The following is a 15000-nucleotide window of genomic DNA, read 5'->3' on the forward strand; positions in this document are numbered from 1 at the left end:
CCATGCCAGGAGGAAACCCGACCACACGTGAGCAGATCTCCCAGCCTGGCACGCCTTGGAGAATTCAAGTAAACAAATTGATAATGAGGTAGCATGGAATGACGTGCCAAGGGAGCACGTCCAGGGAAACCGCAAACGTCACTCCAAACCGTATTGCCATGAGAGTCCCCTCAACTCAGATGCAACACCCGAAGAGAAGCCCTGAGTTGGTGTGTACTTGTCTGGCTCTCCAGCACTTACTTGGATTAAGAGTGTAGGTTGGGACGGACTCAGGAAGCTCCTGCCCAGGCAGGGACTCAATCCTCCGGCTGGTCATACAGCACTCGGGTGCAAGTGCCCACCTCTGCAGCTTGCCCAACCCAGCCTTTTGCTGCCACCACCGTCAGGACTGGCTACTTGGCTTTTACCATTTGGCTAGGGCTGAGCTCATGCAGTCAGTTTGAAACTAATGTCTTTTCCAGCAAAACTTGGAGAGCTTGCAGAGATTGATCCAGAGCTTTTGCTAAACCACATTCAAATTCACAATCCACCAGTTGCCTTTTAGATACCCCTGTGCCCTGATGACCAGGTTCTGTGTCTTTCGAGTATCAGTAGTTGGGTGAGAGGGGAGAGGAAGCCACAAATGGCATTACTGCTCTTCTCGAATGCACAATTGTGGGTGATAGTCAACGAATCTATTTCGTTTTTGTGTGTTGGTTTGTTGTACAGTTAACCGACATTCATACAGCTCCAGAGTTTATACTGTTGACCAAGTAGAGAACAAGTAAACCCGCTCCATAGTTCCTTATACAACTGTCGTCGGTATGCGTCGGGGTGGCTGCAGATGGGACTGCAAACTGGGCAGAAGCGCTGCCCGTTATTTTCCAGGCCTTCTGCTGACTGCTGCCTGGACAGAACGTGTCGGCACCTCCCTTCCAGCCTCTGCTGGTCAAGGATCCCACGTGGGATCGTAGCTAAGAAAATGCAAGAACCAAAAATTCCTCAAAAGCATTGGTAGCTGGGGAGAGAGCTCAGTCAATAGCACGTTCATCAGGTGTGAATGAGGACTTGAGTCCAAGCCCCAGAGGCCATGTATAGATCCGGGATGGTGGGTATGTCCTGTAATCTAGCACTGGGTAAGCAGGGACAGGTGGATCTATAGGACCTTCTGGCCGGCCAGCCTAGCATGCACGGTGAGCCCCACCGCAGTGAGAGACCCTATCTCAAAGAACAGGATAGCCCGAGGAGTGACACCTCCCTCCGGTCTCCCCTCATCATGTGGCCCAGGTGCGTGCACACAAGTGCAGAGCGTGCATGCATACACGGAGCTGCAAACATTGAGGTGACTCTCGGTCTTCATACACATCTGACCAGTGCTGAGTTTCCCTTATCCTTCATGCATCATTCAGAGGAGACAAGTTGGCTCTCCAGCTAATCCCACTTTTAATCTTACCTAGAAGGAAATACCCAAGCTTGGAATAAATCATTTCCATAAACCCTGTTCCTGTGGCCCCGCCGTCCCACTAAATGGGAGAAGTAGCATCTGTAAACTGGAATATTTCTCAGTAAACCAACCCAGTGCAGATAAGGTTCTCTAGGTCTGCTTGGTTTTTGTTTTTTGTTTTGGGGGGTCGGTGTTTTTTCATATAGCTGTGGCACCCTATGCAAAGAATTTTCTAGCATTCATTTGTTTTCATGAGGTATAAACAACTGTGGGGGGAGGCAGTTGTTTTGATCTGGTGTGTGCCCACTGATCTATAGCCCTCTGGACCGCAGGGTATGTAGAGCATGCTGCTGGGCACACTAGGCTAGAGCCTGGCCCTGAGCTCTGACTCTCTGGGTGACTCCCAAAGTCTGAGATTGGATCAGTGAATCCGATAACCAAAGCCACATTGGTCCCATTTAAGACCTAAAGAAGCATGCTGTGTGGTAGGTCAGGAGAGCAAGGAATACAGCATATCCAAAGTTACAGACTTCCTCCCAAGACATGGATTCTCCAGTAACATACTGATTGGATGGGGGCAGGGGAGTCATAGCATTTTTCCCCCTTTTTACGACCCACAGTTTATAAGATGTATTAGTAACCATGCTTCTTCAGACTCTGAGCTCTCGGGAAGCTCTTGAGTTTATGGCAGGATAAGTACGTGTTGAAATGTTCCAAACATTTCTGTCCTGCCTTCTTTTTAAGCTGTGTCCAACTCTGCCCCCAAACCCTAAATGGCCTTATACACTCCTCTTTCCTGACTGGCCACATGCTCCCAGCCCTACAAGAGGATTCCTTGCCCTGCTTTTGGGGGTAGGCACAGAGTGTCAGTCACTTAAAGATCAAATGTTGGAGCTGCACTTCCCGGTCTGCTGGTGACATCGTGGGGCCTCATCTTGGCTGGCTGCCTTCGTCCCCGCCCCCTTTTGCTGCACCCATCCCAGGTTCTGGACTGCTCTCTTCTCTGTGCAGTTTTACAGAACTTCAGCCACTCGGGTTACAGATGGAAACATTAACGCTTTTTCTTCTTCACAGACACGAGACGACTTTCTGGGCCAGGTGGACGTGCCTCTTAGTCACCTTCCGGTAAGGACAGCTCCAGACTCTGGGTTGCATGCGGGGGTCGGAGGTTTCAGGGATTTCCACCGTGTGTCTGTAGAGTATGCCGGACATGATAACGGGACTGAGACAGGAGCATATGCTCTGGCCATGGCTCTTGCTAGAAGGTGGCCCTCTGGAGGGGTCATATAGAGGTCAACTTGGCTGTGAAAGTCCCCATCTGAATCACATGACTGCTCTTGTCAGCGTGTCCGGCTCACCTCTCTTCTCTGCTCCTCCACCTGTAACCATTGCCCCTTATGAAATAGCTACTTTCTCCTGTCCACGTTCATCTTAAAGCCCTGGGTTTTGTTTCCATGTAGCCTTTGGTATGGCTTGGCGGTCACTTCCCCTTTGGTTAAAATAATCGCACTGCACAGGCTGCTGTTTCCCAGTCTGTATGTTTACAGCGGTCCATCTGCTGGGAGGTGGAAAAGAAGATTCTGTTGGTTGTGGGCGTGCTTGTTCACCGACAGTGCCACCCTCACCTCAGAATGTTCCAGGTTAGTCTCCAGAGCTCCGCCTCCCTTCCTCCCTGCTCAGTAAGGAAACAGTGAGGGCTGTGGACTGTGACTGAGGTTTGGAGAGTCAGTCACCTGCATCCTACGTCAGTGTAAATGGATGGCAGCTGCCATCCCTAAGACTGTTTCACCCCCCCTCCAGGCCATGTCCCCCCCACCCCCACCCCCACCCTCAAGCAGCTCAAAGTGTCAGAAGTAGCGGCTATGAGAGGAGAATCAAATACTTCTGCCTTACAAGGGCATCGTGTGTTTCAATCCTTGTGCAAGCACATAGCATAAATAGTCTATAAACTAAAGTGACTGGTGTGTGTGGAAACCTGCTGTGTGGAAACGGGGTGGGGGGGTGCTGTTTCTGACGGTGAGTGTTAGGAAAGACCAGGGAGGCTCTGCAGATGCACTGGGAAGCAATGCAATGGCGAAAGCCGTGCCACTCTCTCTTGGGATGTCAGCTAAGGGAGAGAGACTTTAGGAAGTGCATTAAGATGTGTGTTTCTAAGTACGAAACTGGACCTCAGGCACCAGGACCTGTGGATGTACTGCATGGAGCTTCTATGAAAACCATACCTGAAACCTGGGAATTTTTTTAAGATTTTTTTTTTTAACATGAGGTAAATGGCAAGAGTGCATACCCACAGATGCTGGAACATGGTGTCCAGCAACCTTGGAGCCTGCCTCTGAGCCACCCCATGTGGGCGCCGAGATGCAGACTTTAGTCCTCTGATAAAGCAGGGAGCATCCTGAACCACTAAGCTGTGTCCCTCCAGCCCCAAACCGGGTGACTCTTTCCAGGTCTTCCTGAGAGTCTCTGAGTGTCTCAGAAGCTGCATGGAAAACTGTGTTAACTAGGATTGTTATTACTGTGAGGAAACACCAGGACTGTGGAGAGGAAAGGATGACTCGGCGTATACCTCAGCATCACAGTTCATCACCAAAGGAAGTCAGGACAGGAACTCAAGCAGGGCAGGACCCTGGAGCCACAGAAGGGGTGCTGCTTGCTGGCAGCTCCCCCTGGCTTGCTCAGCCTGCTTTCTTATAGAACCCAGGACCACCAGCCCAGGGATGGCCCCACTCACAGTGGACTGGGCCCCATCAATTGCTGACTAAGAAAATGGCTCTAGAGGCTTGCCTGCAGCTTGATCTCAGGGAGGCATTTTCTCAGTTGAGGCTCCCTCCTCTCTGATAACTCTAGCCTGTGTCGAGTTGATGCAAAACTAGTTCGTTCAGAAAGCTCCAGACAGTCCTGACTTGGTAAGTTTCCCTGTCTGTCATGCTCCTCAGGTTAAAACTGGAAAATCATGCTTTGAGACAAGGTTGATCAATTGGCTGCTTTTCATGTGGCCGTCCCCAGCCACTCTTTTCCCTAAAGAACCATCCGTGTGTCCAGGGAAAGTGTTGGCGCATAGTCTGTAGGAGTCGTTAAGTGAGGAGCTAGAGAAATGGCGTAGAGCATTTGCTGCATTCTTCCAAACAACCTGAGTTCAGAGCACATTACCCATGTGCGGTGGCTCACTGCCACCTGTTAAGTCCAGCACCAAGGGTCCTGACATCTTCTGGGGCACTCACTTGCACAGACACAGACACCTGTGCAGACACAGACACATCCACATGCATATATACAGGCACACGCCCAGATCCATGTACATATACAGGCACATACACAGACTCATGCACATACACACATACAGGCACATACACAGACACAGCACACGCACATACACAGGTACATACACAGACACTTGCACACACACAGGCACATGCACAGACATATACACAGACACAGCACATGCACATATACAGACACATGTACATGCACACACACAGGCACATGCACAGACATATACACAGACACATGCACAAAGACAAACACATTTGTGACTTTTGTTTTTCAGTTTGTTTGTTTGTTTGTTTGTTTTATATCCTTAAAGGATAAAAACAATGCACATCCTTTAATCCCTGCGTCTGAGAGGCAGAGGTGAGTCATCTCTTTAAGTTTGGTCCTGGGTGGGACTCTGACACCCCCACCTCAAAGGAAAACAAAAAGAGCTCTAAGTGTAAGTTCCACCACCTTTCTCCAGGCTGCCCTCTTTTTGTGTGATTTAGGGGTGGCTGGTTTAAAAGGCGGCATGCTTCCAGCGAGTAGAGGAGTGTTCTTTAAAGACCAATTCAGTACAGGGAATAATTGGGCTTTGGGATTTTGAGTGGTAACCAGGGTAAACTTTCAAAGAAGTCAGTGCTATCAAGCCCCAACATGAGAACAGAAACCAGCTCATTAAGAAGATCATTACATGATCAAAATACATCATATGAATATATGAAAGGGGCACAGTGAAAGTCAATTTCATGTAATTAATATATGCTAAGAATTTTTTTAAGGTTCCACAGAATAAACAGGACATTCTTCTGGTCATAGAAATACCCAGAGAGAAGCCTGGTACAGCACCATATGCCCAATAAAGCAGTGGTTCTCAACATCCTGATGCTGCGACCCTTTCATACAGTGCTGTGGTAACCCCCACCCATATAATTATTTCCCTTGCTACTTCATAACTGTAATTTTGCTGCTGTAATGAATTATAATGTAAATACCTGCGTTTTCCAGTGGACTCGGGCAGCCCACGTGAGCCACCGCCAAGGATACGAAGAAGACAGGGGAGGGGAAGGTGGACCCCTTGTGGTCTATGCAGCAGCAGAAGCCAAGTGTATTATGTACTTGGCCTTGAGAGCCTGGATTTGAAGTACTACTACGCGTGTGCACAGATGTTCCTCCTGTGTGCTAATGCAAGGTGCAGATGCGCTGTTTGTGTCCAGTCTGTTTGTGGAGTGCATCATGGATGTCTCATCTTGATGGCTGTTACTGAAAAGATGTCAGCTCAGGACCCCCAAGACCAAGTTCTCAGAACAGGCTCTCCTCACAAAAGAGATTCGTTCGCCTCAGAGGGGCAGAGGGCAGGAATGAAGGATAAAGACAGGAGATAGAGGAAGAGGGAGAAAAGGGGAGGGAGAAAGGGAGCAAGGGACTTGGGGAAGGGAATTTCCCTGAGGGAAACAGGACAAAGGCCTGCCTCTGGATAGGGCAGAGACAGACACGGCACATAGGAAAATTGCGGTTTATAAAGGTCCGAGGGTATCCCATGTTAGGACGAGGTGTTTAATTTTAATTGGCCATGTTAATCAGGTGAGCCAAGGTGGGCTTTCCATTGCTGGAGTTCAGTACTTTGATAGCTGGACCTCAGCGGTCAGCCTCAGGAGGACGAAGTGAACAAACATGGGAACAGACGTTGGTGGTTAACTCTAGGAAGGCCATCTAATGGTTTTAGCAAGGTAGGGGGATTGGGAGAAGGGCAGAGCCTACCAGAGCTACATGCCCAAGCCGGCCAGAGTCTCTTCACCGTTAGACTATATATGTGGCCTACAGGTCCAACATTTGTCAGAAGTATCCCACTTTAGGTAAGAGAAGCTAAGACAATGAAAAATCTTTCAGTCGACCTAATAATTATTACTCATAAAGAAGGTTGGGGTTGAGAGACGGCTCAGTGGTTAAGAGTGTTTGCTGTTCTTATGAACAGGCGACCAGAACTTAGGCTCCCGGCACCCACGTCAGGTGCCTCACAACAGCCTACAACGCTGACTTGAAAGACTGTGAGTCCTTCTTCTGGCCTCTGTGATCACTCATGTGCACAAGCGCGCGTGCGCGCACACACGCACACACACACACACACACACACACACACGCATACAGGCAAACACACACAAAGGTAAAGATTTTTAAAAAATCTTTACATGATGCAGAAGGCCCATGGAGAGCTGGCATGTGGGGGACAGTGGCCCCAACAGCTGCTCCTCCTAGCCTTTTTAAGGGCTAAGGGGCCTGATTGAGTATATGGTTATTAATTGACAGTGTAACCTCAGTAGCAGCTGGAGAATTCATTCCTTGAACAGATATTTGCTGATAAGTGGGACTCTGGTCTTTGTAGATGAGTCAACGAAGCACAGTCCCCCTTGTGGAGCTCGGTGCTGGTGGAGCTCGGTGCTGGTGTTACAGCAGCCACGTGACGAGGGTTTGAAATACAGCTGGTGTGGTAACAGAGCCCACTTACAAGTGTTTGTTATTTTCATTAAGGATCAGACATAAGCCACTTTGGCAAGTGGCTATTAATACCAGATGACACTTTGGAAAATTAGGCCAGAATTCCCCGCTTTGGATCAAACACGGTTCTCATTCCCTTTTTCCCTAGGTCATACTTTCTGTTACTGGGGCAACCGTGGGTTGGGGATCCTAAAACCTGTCAGAAAGGCTTGTCAGTTTCTTTCTTCCCCTCTCACTTCACATCATTTCTCTGTAATTATGCATACAATTATACCAAGGTATTTAATTTAGATAATAATAAAAGCCTTCAAAATTAAGATCATAGGAATAAAAATAAATTGGGTTTTTTTTCCAAATCCAGATTGACTGACTACTTAATTACCTGTTCCTCCATGTTTATATATATATATATATATATATATATATATGCACATATATACATACACACACATACACATATATATACACATATATACACATATATTCAGTTTTTAAAGTAGTATTGTTATGCTCTATTTATTCTTCATTGTGCTTGGTGTTACATGCTTCTGTCGTGGCATGTAAATGGAGGTCAGAAAATAAACGGTCTCTCTTTCCACATGTTGGCCGTGAGGACTGAGCTCAGGCGATCAGCCGTGGCAGCTTGCGCCTGCACCCACTGAGTCATCTTGCATGCCCTATAAGGACATATGATGTGATGTGCTCGGAGAGGTGTAGTCCCTCCCCATACTCCACTACTCTCTCCATTCCCATGCGCTGGCCCGTTTCTCCTCACAGACACCACAATGAGAGAAAACATGCAGTGTTTGCCCGAGGTTTGATTCAATAGACTTCAAAGCAAATTAATCAGAAACAATAAAAGTGATTTCATACTGAATAAGTACGTTCCTTATTACTGTATCTCAAACTAGTAATGAGCTGCTGTCTTACTAATTAGGATATTACATCTTTATTCTTAAGGAAGTGTTGTCTCGGGCTCCTTCTGGATGCCCAGTGTAGCAGAAAGCTCTTTGGAAATCAGGGATTTGATGGCAAGGGGACAGGAGAAGTGACCTTAGTATAAATGGCTATGAACTTGCTTGCAATAACTTGAATGTCCCATTTTATGTACTTAGTGTGGTTTTGAGAGAGAAATAATGTAGACCTACCAGCTGAAGCCCTTTTCATCGCTGACAGCCAGTCCCAGCCATTACTGGCAGATCCTGGCCATTTGCCATCTCAAACCTCGCCTTCGGAGTCTTGGGCTTGCTTTCCTGTGTCCATTTGCCACATCAGTTCTCTGACCCAGAGAAGCCCCCCCCCCCCAACTCCCTGTCATCGGGGCAATTTGGAGGGCCAGTGTATCCCCTGCTGGTGTATAAGCATAGAGGTACAAACTTCCACTTTGTGGAACCCATGTCTCTGCCACAGACCATTGCTAATAGCTGGGCACAAGGATTAATTGAGCAGTGGCCATTCTGTATCCGTCCAAATTGGCAGATTGCCAGGAGAGAAATGGGGACGTGCTGAGAGCCAAGAGGTGGGCAGGGGAGTTGGGACAAAGTTGCTATGCATGGTGGGTGGTCACCGCCTGCTATCCCAGAGCAGACGAGGGAGGCAGTGACAGTAGCAACCAGAATCACCTCCTTTGATCATGGGTTCCTCCTGCTTTGTACTCAAGGGCTTCGAGATGAAACAAAGTAATTTTAGAATCCTGATTCACTTTCGGCCCTGGCTGTAGTCCCACTTCCCAGGTTTCAGTTGTGTGGAGACAGGGAATGGACGAGAACTAAGGTTTGAGCTGTGGGGGCAGCTGGGACATCTGCTTCCTTCTCTCCCATTCCTGGCTGTTTATCTTCAGGGTTTATTTTCTACTTTACTGCACTCTGAGGAGAGGGCTCAGGCAGAGCAAATGTGGCGATTGAATGTTTGTGTAGGGCAGAGAGCTAAGGTAACAGTCAGTGCTCTGACATATTGCCAAAGGACAGGCTTTAAGAGGGGAATCTGCCGTCAGATGTGGCCACCTCCCATCTGAAGATGGGTGAGTTCTCTAGGGACCCTTGCTGGCCCCTGCTTTCCTGCACGAGGAGAGTGCCCTCAGAGACAAGGCCAGGTTGCCACCTAGCTCTGTGCCAGAGCATCAGAGCCGTTCCAGTGTTCCCTGAGCAGAGGCTCTGTGGCCTTGGTGACACACTTGTTACCTAGGAGATGCAGGCTGGCAGCAGGACCGAGCCTGCAGAGATGAGAGGCTGTAATGAGGACAGTCCTTTCGCCTACCAGCTGCTCACTGGTGCTTCCCTGCCAGTGGGGCTCCTGCTGTCTTCACAGGGCCACAGGAACAGCCTCGGCTGTGACTCCGTGTGATGGCTGGTCATTTTAAGCTTCTCATTTCAGGCCCGTTTGCAGTCCATCATCGAAACTGGGCATAGTGTCCCTTGCACCTTCTGAATAGGGATAAAAATAACCGAAAGGCATCCCTCATAACAGGATGAAGTTCTGAGAGGTGTTCTCCCGTTGCACCCTGGAACCTTCTCCCGCGGCCTCTTCCCTTCCACGCCTCCCCGTCGCCCCCACAGCCCCTACCGCTGCCAGTTCCAGATTCTCTGCATCCTTGGACAGTCATTGCGCTAGGTAGAGAGAAGCTGTTGCAGAAAGGCAAATGTCTCTGTCTCAGCCAAGGTTGTAGCTGTGTAGCGTGCGTTGACTGCTTTCCTAGAGCGGAGCGTTCTCTGGAGGCTGAGGTGGCCTCTAAAGCAGTCTAGGTGGTAGACGTTCTTATGTTCATAGCTGCTGGCAGGATAATGATGATCTCTCAGGTCGATACCATCTGTTCCTGAGGGCGTTTTCTAGGTGAGGAAGCCTGGGTCCTGAGAGGAAGGTGAGTCATCCAGCAAGTGGCACTGCTGGGCCGGCTACTGGTTCTCCAGGACTGAGGGCGCTCCTCCAGCGTGGTCAACAGAGGCAGCAGGAGCCTGAGGCTTGGGAGCGGTCAGTGGGTTTTACCAGGTTTTAAGTCTGGGCCTCTAGCAACTTTCTCCTACATATGCCTTCAAGATGATTTATTTACCACCTATCATAGAGACAAGGATTCTACAAAAATAGCCACTCCCTTTAAGATGGCAGCACCATCCAAAAGACTGGCCCTCCCTCACCCAGGTCCCATGTGCAGCATCCCTCTGTCAACTTTGCTCATCTTTCTCTGCTCTGGTCTACTTTTTGAGGAAGCTAAAAAAATAGGGTGCACTCTAAGATGTTAGGGAGAGGGAAACTCAACAATGGAAGAAAGGAAAGTCTGGTCAAGTGTGAGTCTGTTCTCCAGTCTGGGACTCACCACTGCCTTCTCTCTGGGGAACACTGTCTTTAAGATGAACAAACCCGTTAGTGTTACATCGACTGTTCTCAACCTTCCCAATGTTGTGACCCTTTACTACAGTTGCTTGTGACGTGCACCCCAACCATAAAATTATTTCTGTTGTGACTTCATAACTGTAATAATCTGTTTTCTGATGGTCTTAGGTGACCCCTGTGGAAGGGGGTGGGGGTGGAGGTCAAATGACTCGAAGGTTAAGAAATGCTGAGTTAGAGGATTTTCTGTGAGGTGTACTTTGCACCTGCCTCCTATTGAGTGGCATTGAGTCGGCAACACCGGACGAAGTGAAAGGTGGAGCTGGTCGATGGTGACAGTGGGCAGGATTGTGCCTGTCATCTTGTGAGGGCTTTGTGTAAAGCACCCTCTCAGCTGTTTAGCTTAATCCTCACAATACAGGAAGACCTCATTACTGTCCCATTCTACAGACAGGGACACCAGAGCCCACAGAGGTAAGGACCACCCAGCCTTGTATGTAGTAAAGACAGGACATAGATTTGGGGTCTGCTTCTTGCTCTATGTGTGAACAGAAGATTGTCCGGAGCCCTCTGATGCTCCTCAGTTCCTCATTAATGCCCTCCAACAGCCCTGTAGGCTGTTGGTCTTTCCCATATACTGCTGAATTTGTTCAGTCTAGTTCCTGTGGCAGCCCCTCCCATATGGCTACAACCCTCAGGCCAGGCACTCTAGATGTCACATGTCTGTTCCTTGATACTGACTAAAATTACTTGTTTATCAAATGAATGAAGAAAGGGAAGAATTGTGGGCATTAGTGTTCTTTCTCTAGTTTTTTAGACATATATTTGTTGGAGTATGTGTATGTGTCTATGGGCGGGTACACGCAGAGCTGAAAGAACAAGTTTTAAGAGTCGGCTCTTCACTTCCATCAAGTGGACTCCTGAGATTTAACTAAGGGCCGTAGGCTTGGCAGCACCTTTAATTGCTAAACCATGCCACTGACCCCAGCAATAACATTCCCGATTACCAAGTTTTACATCGTAAGTGATGTGTATTGGAAATTTTTTTGTAGAAAATAACCCCCAAATGTCAGTACATTTGACATATTACCTTCCTGGGGACACTCGAAGAGAGTACAGTAATTGAGTGTTTTAAGTGAAAGTTAATTTTTAGGGCTCAGCTTTTGTAGATGAAATGAATTTATCAACTATTTCTGCACATACCTACTTTCTTGTCTCCGGCTATCAGTGGTGAGAAAAGTTCAAGGTCTGATCTCCTGGGCTCACTTCCTAGAAGTAAGGATGGTAAACCGATAGACAAGTGAGCACGTGACTTTAGTGGTAAGGAACAGATTAGCAGAGGGATAGAACACAAGGTCATATCGTTTAAGACGGGCTCCCTGAGGTAGCTCAGGAGAACCACCCAGAGCTGACTGACTGTCAGGCAGGAGGATCTGTCGGTGCATGGGCTCCATGCTAGGGTTAGAAATGATCTGTTCATGAAATGGCTAAGGCTTCAGGTGTGAACCACTGTCAGGGAGATCGTCACAGTGGGGTGAAGTGAAAACTAAAATACCCAGGTTCAGTCCCCGGAGCCCATGTGAAAACAGTGTCTTCCAGACCCAACAGGACTCACACACACACACACACACACACACACACACACACACACACACACACGAACTCACAGCAACAACTTGCACAAACCTGCGCAAGGTCAAGCCAGGAAAGAGAGATCCCAGCTTGAGGAAGGGGAAGTAGACTGAAGCCAGCCCCTAGCCAAGTGTGACGCCTGCTGGGAAAGAGAAAGCCAGCTTTCTCCACTGGAGCAACACTGGGCATCTCAACCGCTCTCCAGGGTAGGCCCGTGCTCAGGAGCAGCTGGCCAACACAAAACACATTCTGTGCATTTTTGGTTCGGTTTGGCTTTATTTGGTCTATTTTGTCTTTAGGGTTTGTTCGTTTTGATTTTAGGGCTTTCTTAAGAGAGGCAGAACTGGGAATTGGGTGTGAAGAGAAACAGAGAGAATCTAGGAGGAGTTGTAGGGAGCAGGAAAGGATATGACCAAAGAATATTGAGGAAAAAATGTAAAGCCAATAAATGAAAACTCATTGTAGTGTGTACATGTGTTTATAACCGTCTGCCTTACAATTCTAACAGTGAGGAAGCAGGCACAGGAAGATGCTCTCACCCCCACCCTGGGTTTCTGATCTGTCACACTAGCCTAATCAATGAGTATCTAACCTAATCAACGAGTATCAGGCCAGTGAGAGAGGAAAAAAAAAGCAGTCGGTGCCCAAGGTTGTCCTTTGGCCATCGCACAGAAACAGTCAAATACATGTGCACCAGGAAAAGGGGGAGAATAAGAGAGCAGAAAGCCATTGGGAAGAAAGGCTATAAACAGAATTCAAATGTAAGTACATACTCTCTTCATTCTCCTGACATAATATATCATTGTATTTTAGTTTGCCTCTCTTCCTATAAAAGCAAATATTTTGGATTGCATATTAATTTGACAGGATCAAGTATTTCAGGTTTGACCATATACATTTTAAAAAGAATAGCGGCACAGATTTTTCCCCAATTCCCTGCTTTATTAGCCAACCAACTTTGCATGTTAAAGTGAATCCCAACATCTTACCGGATAAGCATTCATGCTGTGCTGTTGGTTGCTTCTCTGTTGCTGTGATAAACATCGTGGACCAAAAGCAGTGTCGGGAGGGGAGGTTTATCATAGAGGGAAGCCAGGGCAGGAACTGAAGCAGAGACCACCAGCCCAGGGTGGTACTTCCAACAGGAGGCTGGGCCCTCCCACAGCAATCATTGATCAAGTAATATTGGGCAGACATGCTAAAAAGCTGATCCGATGGGGGTGATTCCTCACTTGGGGCTTCCTCTTTCCAGATGATTCTAGTTTGTGTCAAGTTGACAGACTAAGAAACACAGAGGCCAGTTTCACTCACTGATTCATGAAATGAGCCCGTGGGGGTGAGGGCTCCCTGGATACTGTGCATAGGGGTGAGGGCTCCCCAAATACTGTGCATGGTGGTGAGGGCTCCCCGAATACTGTGCATGGTGGTAAGGGCTCCCCGGATACTGTGCATGGTGGTGAGGGCTCCCCAGATACTGTGCATGGGGGTGAGGGCTCCCCGGATACTGTGTATGGGAGATGGTATCGACTCAGTCAGGCTGATGACTCGATCCTTTCACATGCAGCATTAAGTTGCAGCCCGAGGCTGGGCCTTGCGATCTGTTTGACTCTGTGTTTAGGTTTCTTCAGGGATAATGAGGCACCACTGACCGCCGGTTTTCCAAGTTAATCGACTCTGGGAGATTGAGGCCATACCCTGCAGTTAGAAATTATACTTGGCCATGGTGGCTATAATTTTGTCATTTGTCTCTGGCTGGGCTTGACTACTAGAACCTGATGTAGATAGTGACATCTAGTGGATCTTAGATAGACTTCTGCGGGCCTAGAGGATGTGCAGTGAATCAAGCCAGCTCTTTTTTTTTTTTTTTTTTAACCTTTGCCATGTACTAAGAATATATCCTTCATATTCCTGATGAGTGTCAAAAATAGGAAATTGTTGCTTTTCTGCTAATTTATTTTTCTTTCCCCTAGACAGAAGATCCAACCATGGAGAGACCCTATACATTTAAGGATTTTCTCCTGCGACCTAGAAGGTGGGTAGGTGTAGGGGTAAGGCTTGCCAGTGGGTGTAAGGGTGAGTTTTGAGGGTGGTTGTAGGGATGAGGATTGCAGGTGGGTGTAGGGGTGAGGCTTGCCGGTGGGTGTAGGGAAGATGTTTGCAGGTGGGTGTAAGGGTGAGTTTTGTGGGTGGGTGTAGGGGTGAGGATTGCAGGTGGGTGTAGGGATGAGTCTTGCCAGTGGGTGTAGGGGTAAGTGTTTGTAGTATTGGTTTCCCTGAGGACAGTTTCAGCAAACACCTTAAACAAGGAGGACGGAAACAAGCCATAGCCTTTACAACTGGTTCTCTTCCTGTGTGCAGTCATAAATCACGCGTCAAGGGGTTTTTGAGGTTGAAAATGGCCTACATGCCGAAAAACGGAGGTCAGGATGAAGAAAACAGCGAGCAGAGGGACGACATGGAGGTAGGAGAGACGGCCGAGGGCCCTGGCCTCTTCCTTGCTGCCCAGCTCACCTGAATTTCACTTCGAGACTGTCACTGGAGAAAGTGGTTGTTCATAAACCTAAATGTGAATTCACGTACATAGACCCTGAGTTTGTCTTTGGAAGTCCTCCAGTGTGTGACTGTTTTAGCAAAAAATGAAATCCCCATTTTATGTCACAACACAAATAAGAGGGCAGGCAGCTCTTCATGCGGTCCTTTTAATTATTTGTCTGGCTGCTGTTATGTTACAAAATACCTCTCCAAAGCCACTTAAGGAAGAAAGGCTCACATTTCAACCCAACGAAGTTGATCGTGGTGGGGAGGTGGTGGAAGTCGGAGCATGAAGCAGCTGGTGAGACTGTGTCACACAGTCAGGAGGCAGAAGGTGGGAAGAA

At 48.1% G+C, this 15000-nt stretch overlaps 1 protein-coding gene across 38 annotated transcripts in view; it reads left to right on the top strand.

Moving 5' to 3' along the window:
• Nedd4l (NEDD4 like E3 ubiquitin protein ligase) overlaps window positions 1-15000 on the top strand; it is a 332826-nt gene that overhangs the window by 248668 nt on the left and 69158 nt on the right. For 27 of the 38 annotated variants that reach the window (XM_087592401.1, XM_087592381.1, XM_087592408.1 and 24 more), the window contains 3 exon segments: window positions 2498-2548; window positions 14095-14156; window positions 14483-14585. In XM_087592401.1, the coding sequence (XP_087448527.1) occupies window positions 14110-14156; window positions 14483-14585 (150 nt within the window). In that variant the 5' untranslated portion in view covers window positions 2498-2548; window positions 14095-14109. 38 annotated transcript variants of the gene reach the window in all.

This window comes from Rattus norvegicus, chromosome 18 (assembly GCF_021556685.1).
Source record: "Rattus norvegicus strain SHRSP/BbbUtx chromosome 18, alternate assembly SHRSP_T2T, whole genome shotgun sequence".
In the NCBI taxonomy this organism is placed as follows: domain Eukaryota; kingdom Metazoa; phylum Chordata; class Mammalia; order Rodentia; family Muridae; genus Rattus; species Rattus norvegicus.